Source organism: Phocoena phocoena, chromosome 14, assembly GCF_963924675.1.
Source record: "Phocoena phocoena chromosome 14, mPhoPho1.1, whole genome shotgun sequence".
Taxonomy (NCBI): Eukaryota; Metazoa; Chordata; class Mammalia; order Artiodactyla; family Phocoenidae; genus Phocoena; species Phocoena phocoena.
In genome coordinates, this window is record NC_089232.1 from 83,512,702 (window position 1) to 83,526,649 (window position 13,948).

Consider the following 13,948-nt stretch of genomic DNA (forward strand, 5'->3'; position numbering starts at 1 on the left):
GTATGTGAGTGTATAAAACATATCACCTGGCACTGGGTGGCAGATGGTAGGTGCTCAGGACGTGGGAGTTGTCATCTGGATGTTATCTCACAAGAAGTTTCTCCGGTTCATTAAGCATGGCCTCTGCCAGGCTGTAGCAGGCATCGGATATACCGAGCTGACCTAGCCCTGGTCTCTGATGAGCTCACAGTTCTGAGTGAGATAGTTACAAGTAGACAGTAGCTAACTAATGCTGAGATCAGGGTATAAACTCAAGCTGTGGAAGACCCATCCCGTAGCCCAACCTGAGGCTTTCTAGAAGAGAAGCCTGAACTGAGTCTTGGAAGGTGACTGGTTAGCCAAATAAATAGAAGGTGGAAGAGCATTCTAAGCAGAGGGAATGGCAGGAGCAAAGTGTGGAAACAGGGAGCTGAGTGCATGCTGAGAACCGCAAGCCAGTTTGCCTGCATTCCTTACAGATTAATTGAGTGTGAAACTGGTTGTGGACGATGAGACTAGGGGTCCACACGAGCCCGGTCATGGAGGACCTTGCGTGTCCTGGCAAAGAGCCTGACTTCAGTCTCTAACTTTGAGGAGGCAACAAAAGATTTGAAGCAGGTTAAATGGCATCTGACTTGAGTTTTAAAGAAATCATTTCAGCTGGAGCTTGATGACAGAATTGAAGCGGCAAGGAGTCCAGCTGGGACTGATACCGACCAGGGTTCTTGGCCTTCCCAATCAGTAGAAATGGATAAGAGGCCAGTCCAGAAATTCAGGCAGGGCTTGACTGGGGCTCCTGCAGCTGCAGGAGGGGAGCGAAAACAAGTAACAGGTTCCCTTGCTCGCTCCTCCCCGCCAAAAGGGGCCAGAGCGGTGGGAGGCGGGCGAGCTCGTTCCTTATGTGGGGTGAGGGTAGGGGTGGGTCCAGGGGTCGGGCGGAGGGGCGGCTGAGGTGTTTCGCCCACCCCCTGGCGGGGTTGAGCGCAGGGGGCACGCGCAGGACCCTGCTTTGGCTCTCTGCTCTTCAGAAGTGGTAGTTGGGGTTTTTTGGTCTTTTTGTGTTTTGTTGTCCAGAATTTGCCCCAACTGCACGTGCATGCACGCAGCTATTTTTAGTTCCTTTATAGTTTCTTTGTATCTGTTACTCGAGAAGACGTTTGTCCACTTGCAATCACTGCAGCAAAGGGTCCCAGGTCCCAGTCTGTCTCAGGACAAGGTCCCTCACCCTTGAAATATCTCCTGATGGCTTTTGAATTCCTTACATTGTATTCCAGACTTTGTGCATTTTTATGGGTTAAGGGTCCATTGCTTTCATCACATAATGAAAAAGTGTTTCTGTATAGCCGTAGTCTAGGATGATGCAGGCCCTGTTTAGAGACATGGATGAGGGAACTCTTCAGGTGGTATAATCAGTGCATCTTGGACTTGGCTGGATGTGAGGGCTGGAGGACAGAGAGGAGTCGGTGATTTCCTGGTTTCTACCAGAAATAATGGCATTTATTGAAAGGGAGAGGAGAGGGGCAGCTGTGGAGGGGAAGAGGATGGGTTCTGCTTTAGGCCTTTTGGCCTTTGATGAGTCTGTGGAACATCCAAGTGACAGTATCTTCGGTCTCATTTTTATGCACGAATAATTTAGAGACAAGAATGACTTGCTTAATTAAGAACATGCGTCAAAATAGTGGCAGATATCAGAGGTTTTCATAAATGCATTTCCCCTTCAGCTCCTAGATGATGATGGAAAGAAAGTCTTGAGGAGTTGCAAAGCCCTTATTAAGTAGTGATTTTCGAATCGTTCTAGTATTCCAGGGGTTTGAAGAGATGCTTCAGGATTTCATAACAATACTATCAAATTTTTAAAAATCATATTTAAAATTGTTATATATATATATATATATAGTACTTATATATACTTAAAATGTAATGTGCTTAAATATGCTATACACTGGCCCTCTAGCCCATCATTGCGGTATTTTATGCTGCCAGGTTAGCCCAGCTCTGTGCAGACCGTGGAATAAGGCCGTCTTGCCTCTCCTTCTAACTGAGGAGTATCCTGTGATGGCAGGGCTCTCGTTTGCAGCGAATTATCTACGGAAGCCTTCTAAGCAGGCCCCCTCTTTTTACTCTTGTCCTGTGCAACTAGTTCCCTACCCAGCAGCCAGTCATCTTTCTAAAACAGAAATCTGATCATATCACCTGACTGCTTTTTTAAAACCCTCTGAGTCTTCCTGTGAAACCCAGAACAAAACCCCAGCTTTCGCTGTGGCCTGCAAGGTCTCCCATGGCTCTTTCCCTCCTGTCACTCTCCCTCCTCCTCCTATTCTTAGTCATATTGGCCTCTCACCGGTCTGTACGTCAGAGGACGTCCACTCTCTTCTCCTCCACGTTCACGGCTGCCCCCCACTTCCCTCAGGGCTTAACTCTCGCTCCCTCAGAACATCTTTTTCTGTCTAAAATCGTCCCCCCTTCCTTTGATCACTATCTCCTTAAGTTGCTTTAGTTCCCCCCATAGCAATTATTGTTTCCAAATAATGTGTTTTATATTTGGTTTTCCTGTTGGTCTGTCTACTCCCTCTAAAAATGAGCTCCCTGAGGTCAGGGGCTTTTTCTGTCTTATTCACTGGTATATCTCCAGCACCTGGTAGGTGCTCACTGGCTACTCAGGAACGAATGAATGAATCACATGTTCTCGTTACTCCACAAATGAAGCAGAAATATAGAAATAAGTTGGCTGATGGGGCTGATTAAAAAGCTTGGGCTCAAGTGAAGTTTTGGGTCAGTGGCCTAAGGTCAGATGCTAGTGAGTGGATTTGGCGGGGGTGGCCCTCCAGATTCAATGGGAAAAACTGTGTGTTGGAGAGGGGCATGCATTGACCACCCCGTGATTTACTCATTCTTTTCCTTCATCAGGTCCCTTGTTTTTCTGACAAGAATTGACCATGTTGGAATGAAAGGAAGCTATCTGTGCAGACTGCTGTCTGTTGAACATTTGAAGACGATAAGATAGTGTTCGATTCTGTAGTGAGCAGGTTCCCTTGTTCCCTCTGTAGAACCAACCTTTAGGAAACATTTGTTAGGTTCTTGTACTCATAAATCCTCCTGAAAGATGGGTCACAGTTCCCTTGTCTACAGAATGCAGATTCTAACCTGTCTTCTGTAAGCCCCCTGATGGGGAGCCTAGAGCTCCAGCAGAGACCCTCAGAGGACATCTGTGTCACCAGCTTGCTGTGAGGATAAATTGAGACAGTGTGTTTGGAAGTACTTGAACTATGAAACATTGTGCAGGCTAGTTCGTAATTTTCCAAGTATAATATATGCGCTCCTATGAAATGTGCAAGGAGAAATCGAAAATTTTAAAAAAGAGATACATAAGCCTGACTCTGGGAAACTTAAGGTCACCACCTCCTTCCCTGGCCTTACTGGAACGAGATGAGAGGTAGCACCTGGCAAGGTTTTCATGTCAGCCTTTACTTAAAGATTGTTGGAGACTTGAAGAAAAATGCACATTTCCGAGATGTGTCAGCGCCTTCAGTTCTTAGCCCTGCCATTCACAGAACAGGAACCAGAGACAGTGACGTGGTTGATAAACTGATATGTCACATATTTTACTAACGTCTTGACTTGGTTAAAGAGAAGGCAGGCACTTGAATATATTGAGAACTAGATGTTACTTCTGAACAGTGCTTTTCACGCCTCCAGAGATGCCAAGAAGGTTCCTACCTTTTTGGTTTATTGGGTTAGAATCTTGTGATTCAAAAAGAGAATAAGAATGAAAAAGAATAATACCCACATTTTGTGCTCAACGGAAAATATTTATGTTTCAAGTAAAAGGAATACGCCATGGAACTGGGAGGAATTGATGGTTTTTATTTATTTTTATTCCTATTACGTGTAAAGGGATTTAAAGTTGCTTTTCTCCATGTATCTAACCAACCCTTGTTCTTCCAGGGGGCGTGCCTCTGGATCGAGCTATGGTGGAAGATGTTTCGGAAAGGGAAGAAGCGACACAGCAGTAGCAGCTCCCAGAGTAGTGAAATCAGTACTAAGAGCAAGGTAGGGGTGATGGCATGGAGGCCGCAGTCATTAAGTGGTGAGAATTTTGTTTCTTCTAACCGATGCTGCGTGAAGGGTACTAACCCCGGCAGACCTGCTGATGTTCTTCAAACTAGAGGTTTTTCACATTCATTTTTTTGCGCTCAACACGCATTGTGCGCTTGATTTAATTTTATTTTGTTTTGGTAGATTTTCTGGAGTTCTTAACTCCGCTAACCTAGAGGGATCGGGACTTCCAGATGGTCTCTTTGAAACGCTGATTTTTAAATTGTTTATATGACAGGAATTGCAGGCACTCAGGGAGCTGGATGTCTTGAATTCTAGGGCTTGAGGTGTGTGTGCAAATTATAATTCTGTTTAGTCACGGTGAGCTAGTTGGACAGTGAGGCAAATGCCCTGGTGTGAGTGTGCGGGACCCTTCGAGTCCCAAGTCCTGGTCCACTGGGTCCGCTAGACTAGGACTAGAGAGCCTTTTTAAGTCATTTTCCACCTTTGTGAGCTCTTGGTGCCCAGTGCCAGGACTGGGTGAGGCAGGAGAGGAGCCCTCGGCTCACACGCACGGGTGCCCACCTCCGGGGCGCCTCTCACCAGCCTGTGGGCAGCGCCCTGGGTGACGACGGCCACGCCCAGGGACGGACACACGCACCACTGCCCTTCGGGAGTTTCCAGCAGGCAAGGGCAGCGGTGTTGTCACTGAGCTGTCAGCACGTAGCCAAAAGCACCAAAACCTGACCTTTTAGCAGTCCTGTGCAGTCTTAAATGGGAAAATTGACCATTTTCCTGTCAGGTTTCAGAACTCCTGAAGCTAGCTGAGGCCCACCCTGCTGTTACCTAAGTGTGAGGACCTCAGCCTGGGAATCAGGCCCAGCTTCCTGTTTTCTAGATCAGAAAGTGGATAAAGGGAGACGTACTGACCTGCGGCTCGCAGAGTAGGACCAGAGCGCGGTTTCTGATTCCTGAAGGACCTGCTGCCCCGCGCAGGTGGCGGAGGCAGGGCCAGAGAGGTGCAGGAGGGCTGCGGCCCCGGAGGGAGGTCTTACCCCGAAGTGATGGCGAGCCTCGTGCGGTTCCTAAGCAGGGTGCTGTGACTCAGATTTGTGTTCCAGGATGATGTAAGCTTCTGCCGTTATGATTCGGAACCTCAGAAAAATAGGCCAGTTTCTCCCTTCCTGTTCCTCTGTTCTGAGGGCTGTTAGGTTCTGACAACCTATTTGCTTTTCCCGTGCGGAGGGGTAATTTGAAGCACAGAACCTCACTCTGTTACACGCTTCCCAGAAGCCAGCCTGACTTTGTAACGGCATCTTAATTCCAACTCCCCTTCCGTCACCCTTTGAGTATTTAGGTTTTTTTCCGATTTGTCAGAACCACACACATTGATGTGGAACTTCTGTGTGCATACAGCTCTGCTCTTAGTTTATATTCCAAGAAGTGCCGTTATTAAGAAAGGGAAGAAGTACGGCTTGATACATTTTTGCATTCACCTTGATTCACTTCTTAAACATCTAAAATTTCGAGTGTACTTTTAAAATTTAATTTTGATTTGAAGTGTAAAGAAGTGATTTTTTTTTTTCTTTTTTGGCCGACCTGCGCAGCTTGCGGGATCTTAGTACCCCGACCCGGGATTGAATCTGGGCCCCGCCAGTGAAAGTGCCAAGTTCAAACCGCTGGACTGCCAGAGAATTCCCAATAAGTGATTTGTTTAATCAGAAGTTTTTACTGTTATTTCTAAAAAATGAGAGTATGATGCGGAGGAACAAACTATACTAACATGTATGATTCATTAAATTTTGCTTAACAGATTTGTTGGTTTTTCTTTGTAATTCACATTGCAGTTATGCTCTGGTCCACCAGTCGGCCTGTGTTTACCTGTTGTAGGCCAGGTAGTAGTTGGAGTCATTGCAGATGCTGGGGTGAGAATTAGGAGACGTAGATTAGAGATCTAGGGTATTTACTAGATGTAACCTTGGGTAAATCACTTCACCTCTCTGTGTCTCTCTGCTCATTTACTAAACAGGATGATCTTAACTCCCTGCCTGCTTTCTGCACAGGGTTCTTTGGAAATATTACAGAAGCAAGGTGTAGGTTTTCACATATGACATAAATATCAGGTATCTTACAAGGAGATACAGGTAGTGGCTCTGATTTAAACTGGGAGTGTTGACCTCACGTTTATCCAATACTGTGTGATGGCAAGAGCAGTTGGGACTGTCTTCTTTTTTGGAAGTTTGCTAAGGAATTTGTCTTTAGAAAAATCTGTCCCAGTCGATCTACCTGAATAGTTGACCTGATTTTATATGTGTTAATTCACCTGTAATAAGTCATTTGAACGTTTGGTAGAGAACTTGAGAGAAGATAGCGCTTCTAATTGCGTTTACAGTTTTTCTGTTGGTTGGTTATTTCTCAGTCTGTAGACTCCAGCCTTGGGGGGCTCTCTCGATCCAGCACGGTGGCGAGCCTCGATACGGATTCCACCAAGAGCTCAGGTACGGAGGGCGGATCATTTTGGCGAAGGCTGCTAACTGACGCTTGTGCAGTTTTGCCAGAGTAGCACAAGGAGTCCTTGAGTATTTGGGGTTTTCTTCCTCTGCTCTGCCAGAAATGGTCCAAGATCTGGTGGAACGCGGGTTGGGGTGGCGGGTGGGTGGTGAAAGACGCTGCCTTGGAGGAAACTGCTCTTAATGGTCATGGAGCAAAAACTTGTGGAAAACTTCATGGTGACAGTTTAGAAGTATCAAAATAGCTTTGTAAGAAATGGGCTGGCCGATGGTGAATTATTTTGGAATTACATTCTTCGTGGGGGTAAGACAACGTCCTGCTGATTAAAAAAAGTTAACATCAGCAGCATGTGGTAACGAGGGGAGCATGTGTCACAGGCCCTTGAAAACATTTATGCAGCCCCCAAAGCAGCAGCTCTTCAGAAATCAAAAGGTGGTTTTTGACCCACGTGCTAGCCGGTGTCTAATTGGAAACCTACTACATTCATCTTCTTGTATAAAATCCTTGCCCTTTTCCTTTCGGGATTATAGGCGACTCTATCCATAAAAGGTGGTAGGAGTGGGAGAGAAGATGTAAAAGGGAATATAGTAGCATAAGGTCTATTGTCTTTACTTCCAGATGCTTTCAAACATTAAAAAATGTGGGCATCTTTTTATTACATAAACATAATCTAAAAGTGACCACAGGGTATTCCTTTACTATTGCAGACGTTGTAAAATCCTTTGTGGTACTTTTGTACTGGCTGGATTTTACGGCACACACAGTTCTTCACCTATTACCATCTCTTTTGTAAGGGACTTCCTGTCTGGCATTATTCCATCTACATTGAAAAAAAAAATTTCTGGTCTTTTCTGACTGAATGGGAGAGGTAGATCAGGCTTCCTGAATCAGGAAAGGAATCTAAAAGTGAAAGGTAAAAAGGGAGAAGAAACCAAAAAATAATTAAATGTCATATGCATTACAGAGGTACTCAATCATTGTCAAATTGACAATTTAGTTTTCTTCTTTTTGAAGAAGAAATGAAGCATAGTAATAATGTATTCCTTTTGAGATTTTTATATATTTAGTACATTGTGAGTCACTGAGGAAAAGGTTAGTGAAATTTTTAATTCTTTCCCATGACATCAAAAAGTTTGCATTTAAAATTTTTTAATTTTTATTAAAGGTTAACTTCTGATGACACTGTCTATTTCCTGCCTGGGGAGAGGTTGAGGATACCCTGTAATGCAGCTATTTCTTCTGAAGTCTTACTCTTACAATTTTTCTTTTCACCTTTAGGACAAAGCAACAGTAATTCAGACACCTGTGCAGAATTTCGAATAAAATACGTTGGTGCCATTGAGAAACTGAAACTCTCCGAGGGAAAAAGTCTCGAAGGGCCACTAGACCTGATAAATTATATAGATGTCGCCCAGGTAAAAAAAAAAAAAGTTCAGTTTTCTCAGATTCCGGAGTGAACTCCTGGCTTTGGAGAAAGATAGCACTCTTCCAGGTCTCCTCACTGCTTCTCCTGAAGCCGCGCTTTTATCACTGTTAGTTGTTACTGAGCGCTGGGGTCAGAGGAGGTACAGGGCACCTTGGATACCGAGTCGAAGAGGAGCACAGGGACACAGTCCCTTCCTTCACACAGTGCTTTTCACTTTTTCTGGGGCTGACTGAAAAAGTCCCCTTGTTTAAATGGGGAGCCGAGGGCTTCCCTGGTGGCACAGTGGTTGAGAGTCCGCCTGCCGATGCAGGGGACACAGGTTTGTGCCCCGGTCCGGGAAGATCCCACATGCCGTGGAGTGGCTGGGCCCATGAGCCATGGCCGCTGAGCCTGCGCGTCCGGAGCCTGTGCTTCGCAACGGGAGAGGCCACAACGGTGAGAGGCCCGTGCACCGCAAAAAAAAATAATAATAAAAAAATGGGGAGCCGAGTACGGTGGCTGGGTACACACCACAAGCTTCTCTCTCAAAGTCTGGCAAGTCTTACTGTATCACCGTTGAACTAGGTTCAGCTCTTTGAATAATCTAATTCATAGTGGTGTTGACCTACCATATCTATTTATTCATACCCTGTTTCCAACAAGAACTGAGGTAAGTTTCAAAAATATATCCTGGTCAAGAAGATAAAAAAATACATCACCACGAAGGAAAATTTAGTGTGAAAATTAAGACAAATCAAGGTGTCAGGTTTGTGCCTAAAGTATTGTTAAGGTCCGTACCCTTGCCAGAGTTGGGAGTGGATGAGCCAGAAGACTTAATACTGTCAACAGTTAGTAACTTGCTTCCCAAGTTTCTAGAAGATGGAATTGCTTGTCTTTGTGTTCATTAACAAAGGGATATTACTGCAATGGGAAGAGTCCCTTATCAATTTACAGTGTGCTGGTTACTATTAAGAGTATATGGTCTCTTAACTCATGGAGATGGGATCCTTAAATATACTGTTTCATATCCTCATGAAAGTGAAGGAAGTCTCCGGTGTCTCAGGGGAAATCAGCTCATCTAATCTGCCATTTAACAGACAACTGTTGGTAGTCTGGGCAAACACAATTATCCCAGCCTTTAGTTTGAAATATAAAGTCATTCCAACGTGCAAGCAACAACTAATCTAAGTAAAGTATTCTACTGAAAGATTGCTAATAATGTTTTCTCCCAAAAGTACACTAGGCTTTTCATTCTGACATGACTGCTCAATTTCTCACATCACTGTAGGAATGGGGCTTATTAGAATTCCGTTATTGACGATAGCATTGCTATTAGCCCATCTGTTGATTCTTGGAATTGGTTTAACCTGCTGTGAGAAATGACTGGCAAGAGTTCACTCTTGCACGTGAGGACCCAAGAATTAGGTAGGTGGACATGGCTCGTTTACCATGATCTCTTTAGTGCAGGCAAATGGTTCCACAGAAACACGGACCGTATGGAATATCTACTGACTGCCAGCAACATCATATTTGTTTTAGAGAAGGCAAGTTAGGCTACTTAACAGATAAAACTGGACCATCTGCTAGGGAAACCATCAGGCATCGTGTGCTGTTTTACGTGTTCTGAATAGCTCAAAATACTGACTGATATTTTTGAGAGCCGAGTAACCATTCTTCAAGCAGCGTTTACTTGTCCAAAGCCCTGGGGCGCTGGGAATACCAGACATACCCAACACCCGGCTAAGATGTAAAGCGGCTGAGAAGAATGGCTCTTGCTGCATGTTACCTGTCACTTAATGTGCTGACATGAGTATAAACTTTGAGTAAAGGGCCTTCATTTTTCTAATGTTTCTAATGTAAGTATTTATTTAAGCCTCGCTGGGATCTGTGAGGAGTATCAGTTTGTAACTGGGGTTAACAGTAAGCATGGGGTACATGGATCTGAGTTTTGGTCAAATTTGCAGACTGTAAAACAGGTCGGGGGGATATTTCTTCTGCCTCTTTGGAGAGAAATTCCTGCTGGGCTGTTGTTGTATGCCCCACATTCTTCATTCTTTAAAGGGTTTGGGTTTATGATGGCCAGATGCTAAAATTGACCAATCAGAATTAGGAATGAAACATAATTTTTTTAAATGTATATTATGTAATTTATTTTTACTTTAAAGCAAGATGGAAAGTTGCCTTTTGTTCCTCTGGAGGAAGAATTTATTATGGGAGTTTCCAAGTATGGCATAAAAGTATCCACGTCAGATCAGTATGTAAGTAATTTAATTAAGGGGGAAAATGTGTTTTAGGTGTTGGAGAGTTCAGGCCGGGAAGGGCCCTCTTGTAGTTAGGTCTGCTTCTGTTGGCAGAGTGGTTGGTTTGTAAACACTTCTGGCACCTGGTCTTAAAAGTGACCAATCTCCTAGGGTAAATGAATACGGGCTTTTGCTTCTGTGTGTGTAGGGCCCAAGCCAATCCCCTCCCCTCCCCCGGCTGGTCCCCTAATGCATTTTCAGCTTAGGACTCCATGCCAATTCAGAGCAGGCATCAGCTTGGAAGCTGGGCGTAGAGGACGGGATCGTGAACTTAGATCATCTCACTCCATCTTCCTAGAACTTAAGTAGGAAGGTATGATCCTAAAGGCAAATTGGCCCATAACTGAGCATCCTTGAATGTCCCTTTGGGTGAAAAATCTGTGAAACTACTTTCGGCCCGATCCATGGATGGATATGCTCAGTTTAAAACCTCATGATAAATTCTGCACAGGAAAATGCGTCATAAGAATGGAGAAGCATGTAAAATAGCACGGTCTTTCTTCTCCCTGATTTCTGCAGGATGTTTTGCATCGGCATGCTCTATATTTAATCATCCGGATGGTGTGTTATGATGATGGTCTGGGGGCAGGAAAAAGCTTGTTGGCTCTGAAGACCACAGATGTGAGCAACGAAGAATACAACCTGTGGGTTTACCAGTGCCACAGCCTGGTGAGGTTTTCAGTCTCCTTGGTTATCAGTCTAATAATTCATCAAACAAAGTGGCAAAACCAGAGACTGTTTAGTCTCTTCAAAGGCTGAAGAGATGCTCTCTGCCATGTGCCTAGCAAACACCTGGCATAACAGGAGAAATGAGTATATCAATCAGGCCCCAGGTCAGCCGGGCCAGACCTCCTGCAGGCTGTTTGTTAGGCCAGCAGATGTAAAGCTGGTGAGGGAAAGCGGTGTGTCCTCCAGGGCAGAGCCACGCCTTTCCATACCTTGTTCTGACTCGTGAGGGTCCCTCCCAAAGGCCACGGGGTCCTGTGTTACCGCGTGCACTTCCTGAGGGGCAGAGGAACACGGTGACCCAGGCAGGCCGTGTCCGGGGCTTTCCAAAACTGGTGACGTGTAGGTTTAGGAGAGGCGTTAGGAGGGTCACGTTTACTTCGGGAAGCGATTTATGAACTCTTACTGTATCTTTTCACTTAACGCAGGAACAAGCACAAGCAATCTGCAGAGTTTTATCCACTGCATTTGACTCTGTGTTGACATCTGAGAAACCCTGAATTCTGCAGTCAAGGGGAGGCAGGCTTCACGCGCAAGTTCAGCTGTTTTCCCAATAGTTCTGTTTTCACTCTGCGGTGGTGGTGAACTATTTTGGAAACGTGAGCGATCCCTGGCTCTGGATTTTCTGAAGAGACGCAATATATAAAATACCAGTCGTTTGTTTTTCTATTAAAATGTGTCTTATTTAACAGTGAGTTAACGCTCAGTGAAGTTACCTACCTACTGGGACTAAAAAAGCAACGTCATTTGTCGCCTTTAAACACAAATAAGCTTAATAACCTTGACGTGTCGCAGAAGTGCCCTCGGTGATGAATGAACATGGAGAACTTTCTGAGGATGACCAAGGCCGTCTATCCTGCGGCACCGGCAGGTGACACTGCCAACTCAAGTCACAGAGGAAAACTTTAAAAGTGTACTGTCAGGATGACACGCTGGTAAACCGCAATAATCATCTTCAGGGGAATGAGAGTAATCAAACCTTCAGAGGTTACTGCTCACGTTACAAGTCACACGCTGTAAAGAATCTCACGTTCAGTAGGCTAGTGTATCTTTTAAAGGACTGTTTTTATATATAGTGCTTTACTAAAGATTAAAAACATGAAAAACACCATGACCATTTAAAAGTATTTTATTTTTTTCCAGTCAAAGGACTAGCTAACAAGAAGAGTAAACTTATTAAACATGCTCTAATTAGGACAATGAAAATAAGAACTGATTTAGGTTATACAGTATATACAGTTGCGCTGCAACTAGACCGAAGTAATCAAGTGAATGAACTGAATATCATACATCTCAGACAGTATCCACCCTGTGGACCGTGGTACCCGCCCACCCCTTCACAGATCACACAGTAACCATTAGTCTGTGGACAGATTTCTGAGTCGCCATCCCTAGAAGTCAGATCTGATGGAGAATGGCATGCCAAATGCCAGAATCCTGCAGCTAAGTTCATGACATGTAAACTTTAAATATAAATAGATATCTACAGTGTTTTCCTTTCTCTCAGTTGCTTTTTTTTTTTTAATTTGCAAAGAGCAAATAACTAGGAAAGGATATTAGTAGGGAAGTTAATATAATTTCTCCTCTGGCAAGAGCAGTATTAATAACCGCACAACAGCGCCACCAAATTGTAGATTGATGTACCAGTGAACCTGATGTATCAGTTTGGGGCTGGTGTTCAAATGCTGATACGAATCAACTTCAATTCCGTATACTGCTCGCACCAAGTAGTCAAAAGGCTGATTATAAGATACAGATGTGGGAGTGTTGTATTAAAATATACATAGGAAGTGCACTGTGCAAAACATCTGTTTACTTTCTTAAACCTATGAGAGAATTAACTAAATGAAGGGTTCAAAACCAGAAATTAACCATTAGTGAAAACAGATGTAGTGCTTTTAAAGAAGACTTTAATTACAGATCTAACACATTTTTTCCCAGAACTCTGGAAGGCAGATTGCCACACAACATCATAAAACATTCCAGTTTATTCTGTCTCCCTTTATAATAACAATGAAAAAAATACAACGCAATTAAAAAAAAAAAGCTCTATACTTACAAGAGTCTTGCATAATAAAGACAGGCTGCTTCAATCAAATGTACCATCATAACAAACACACTAACAGCATCGTCCGTCTCCTTGCTTTCCAAGCCTCTTCTTAAATTTGCTCCTTCGCTTTGGGTAGAAATCTAAGTGGTCATCATATGCCTGTTTATTCTCAAAGAGTGCCAGAATTTCCAATATACCTACCATGAGTCTTACACAATTACCAAATAGAGGTATGATAGTCAAGTTCATTAAACTAATGAATTTTTGATTTTATCATATACAACCTAATCCCTCCACCCCCAGTAGCTTAAGGATGATACGATGGACTTCAATAGTAAAACCGGGATGTTTGAGAGTATTTTATTACCTGGGACCTACAGGTTTCTGATATGCTCTTGATTACAAACAAGTGGACAGATTAAATTTCAAGACAGTGTGACTACCATTCCTGTTGGTATATTATATAAATACAAGACACTAAACTGAGTGGACATTCTCTTGGGCTAGAAGGGGAAGGCAGTGGTACACTCGATAGGAAACAGCAAGTCTTGTGGTAATATGGCGGGGGGGGGGGGGTCGGTCTGCACCACGGTACTCGAGCTGTGTGACGCGGGAGGCTCAGGAAGGCAAATCCCGAACACCTAAAGCGTAGAAACCAGTTTAAAGAACTGTTTCGCAGTCCATCAACCTTAGTTTTTAACCAGATTCAGGAAATGCAGTTAATATAATCTGGAACTGAATTAACTGCTGTGACATATGCCATAATAAACCATCTACAGTCGGGTCAAGTAGGCTTGTTCACAACAGGTTACACACACATGCAGGATACACTGATAGCTGCAACCTCACACACCAGGGCTGGAAAGTACAACGCTTATGTATACATTTCCAATAAACATTGGGTGGATTTCAAAGGAAATCTTTAAAGGTATCTTTAAAGAA

At 43.9% G+C, this 13,948-nt stretch overlaps 1 protein-coding gene across 3 annotated transcripts; it reads left to right on the plus strand.

Moving 5' to 3' along the window:
* Nucleotides 1–3,957: 3,957 nt before the first annotated feature.
* ITGB1BP1 (integrin subunit beta 1 binding protein 1) lies at nt 3,958–11,456 on the plus strand. 3 transcript variants are annotated; one of them, XM_065891349.1, is made up of 6 exons: nt 3,958–4,029; nt 6,434–6,512; nt 7,804–7,940; nt 10,096–10,188; nt 10,750–10,899; nt 11,385–11,456. In XM_065891349.1, exons 1-6 carry the CDS (start codon nt 3,958–3,960, stop codon nt 11,454–11,456), a joined length of 603 nt encoding a protein of 200 aa, XP_065747421.1. The 3 variants fall into 3 exon arrangements, with proteins under 3 accessions (XP_065747421.1, XP_065747422.1, XP_065747423.1); XM_065891350.1 differs by lacking the exon at nt 10,750–10,899; XM_065891351.1 differs by lacking the exons at nt 6,434–6,512; nt 7,804–7,940.
* The last annotated feature ends 2,492 nt before the right edge of the window (nt 11,457–13,948 follow it).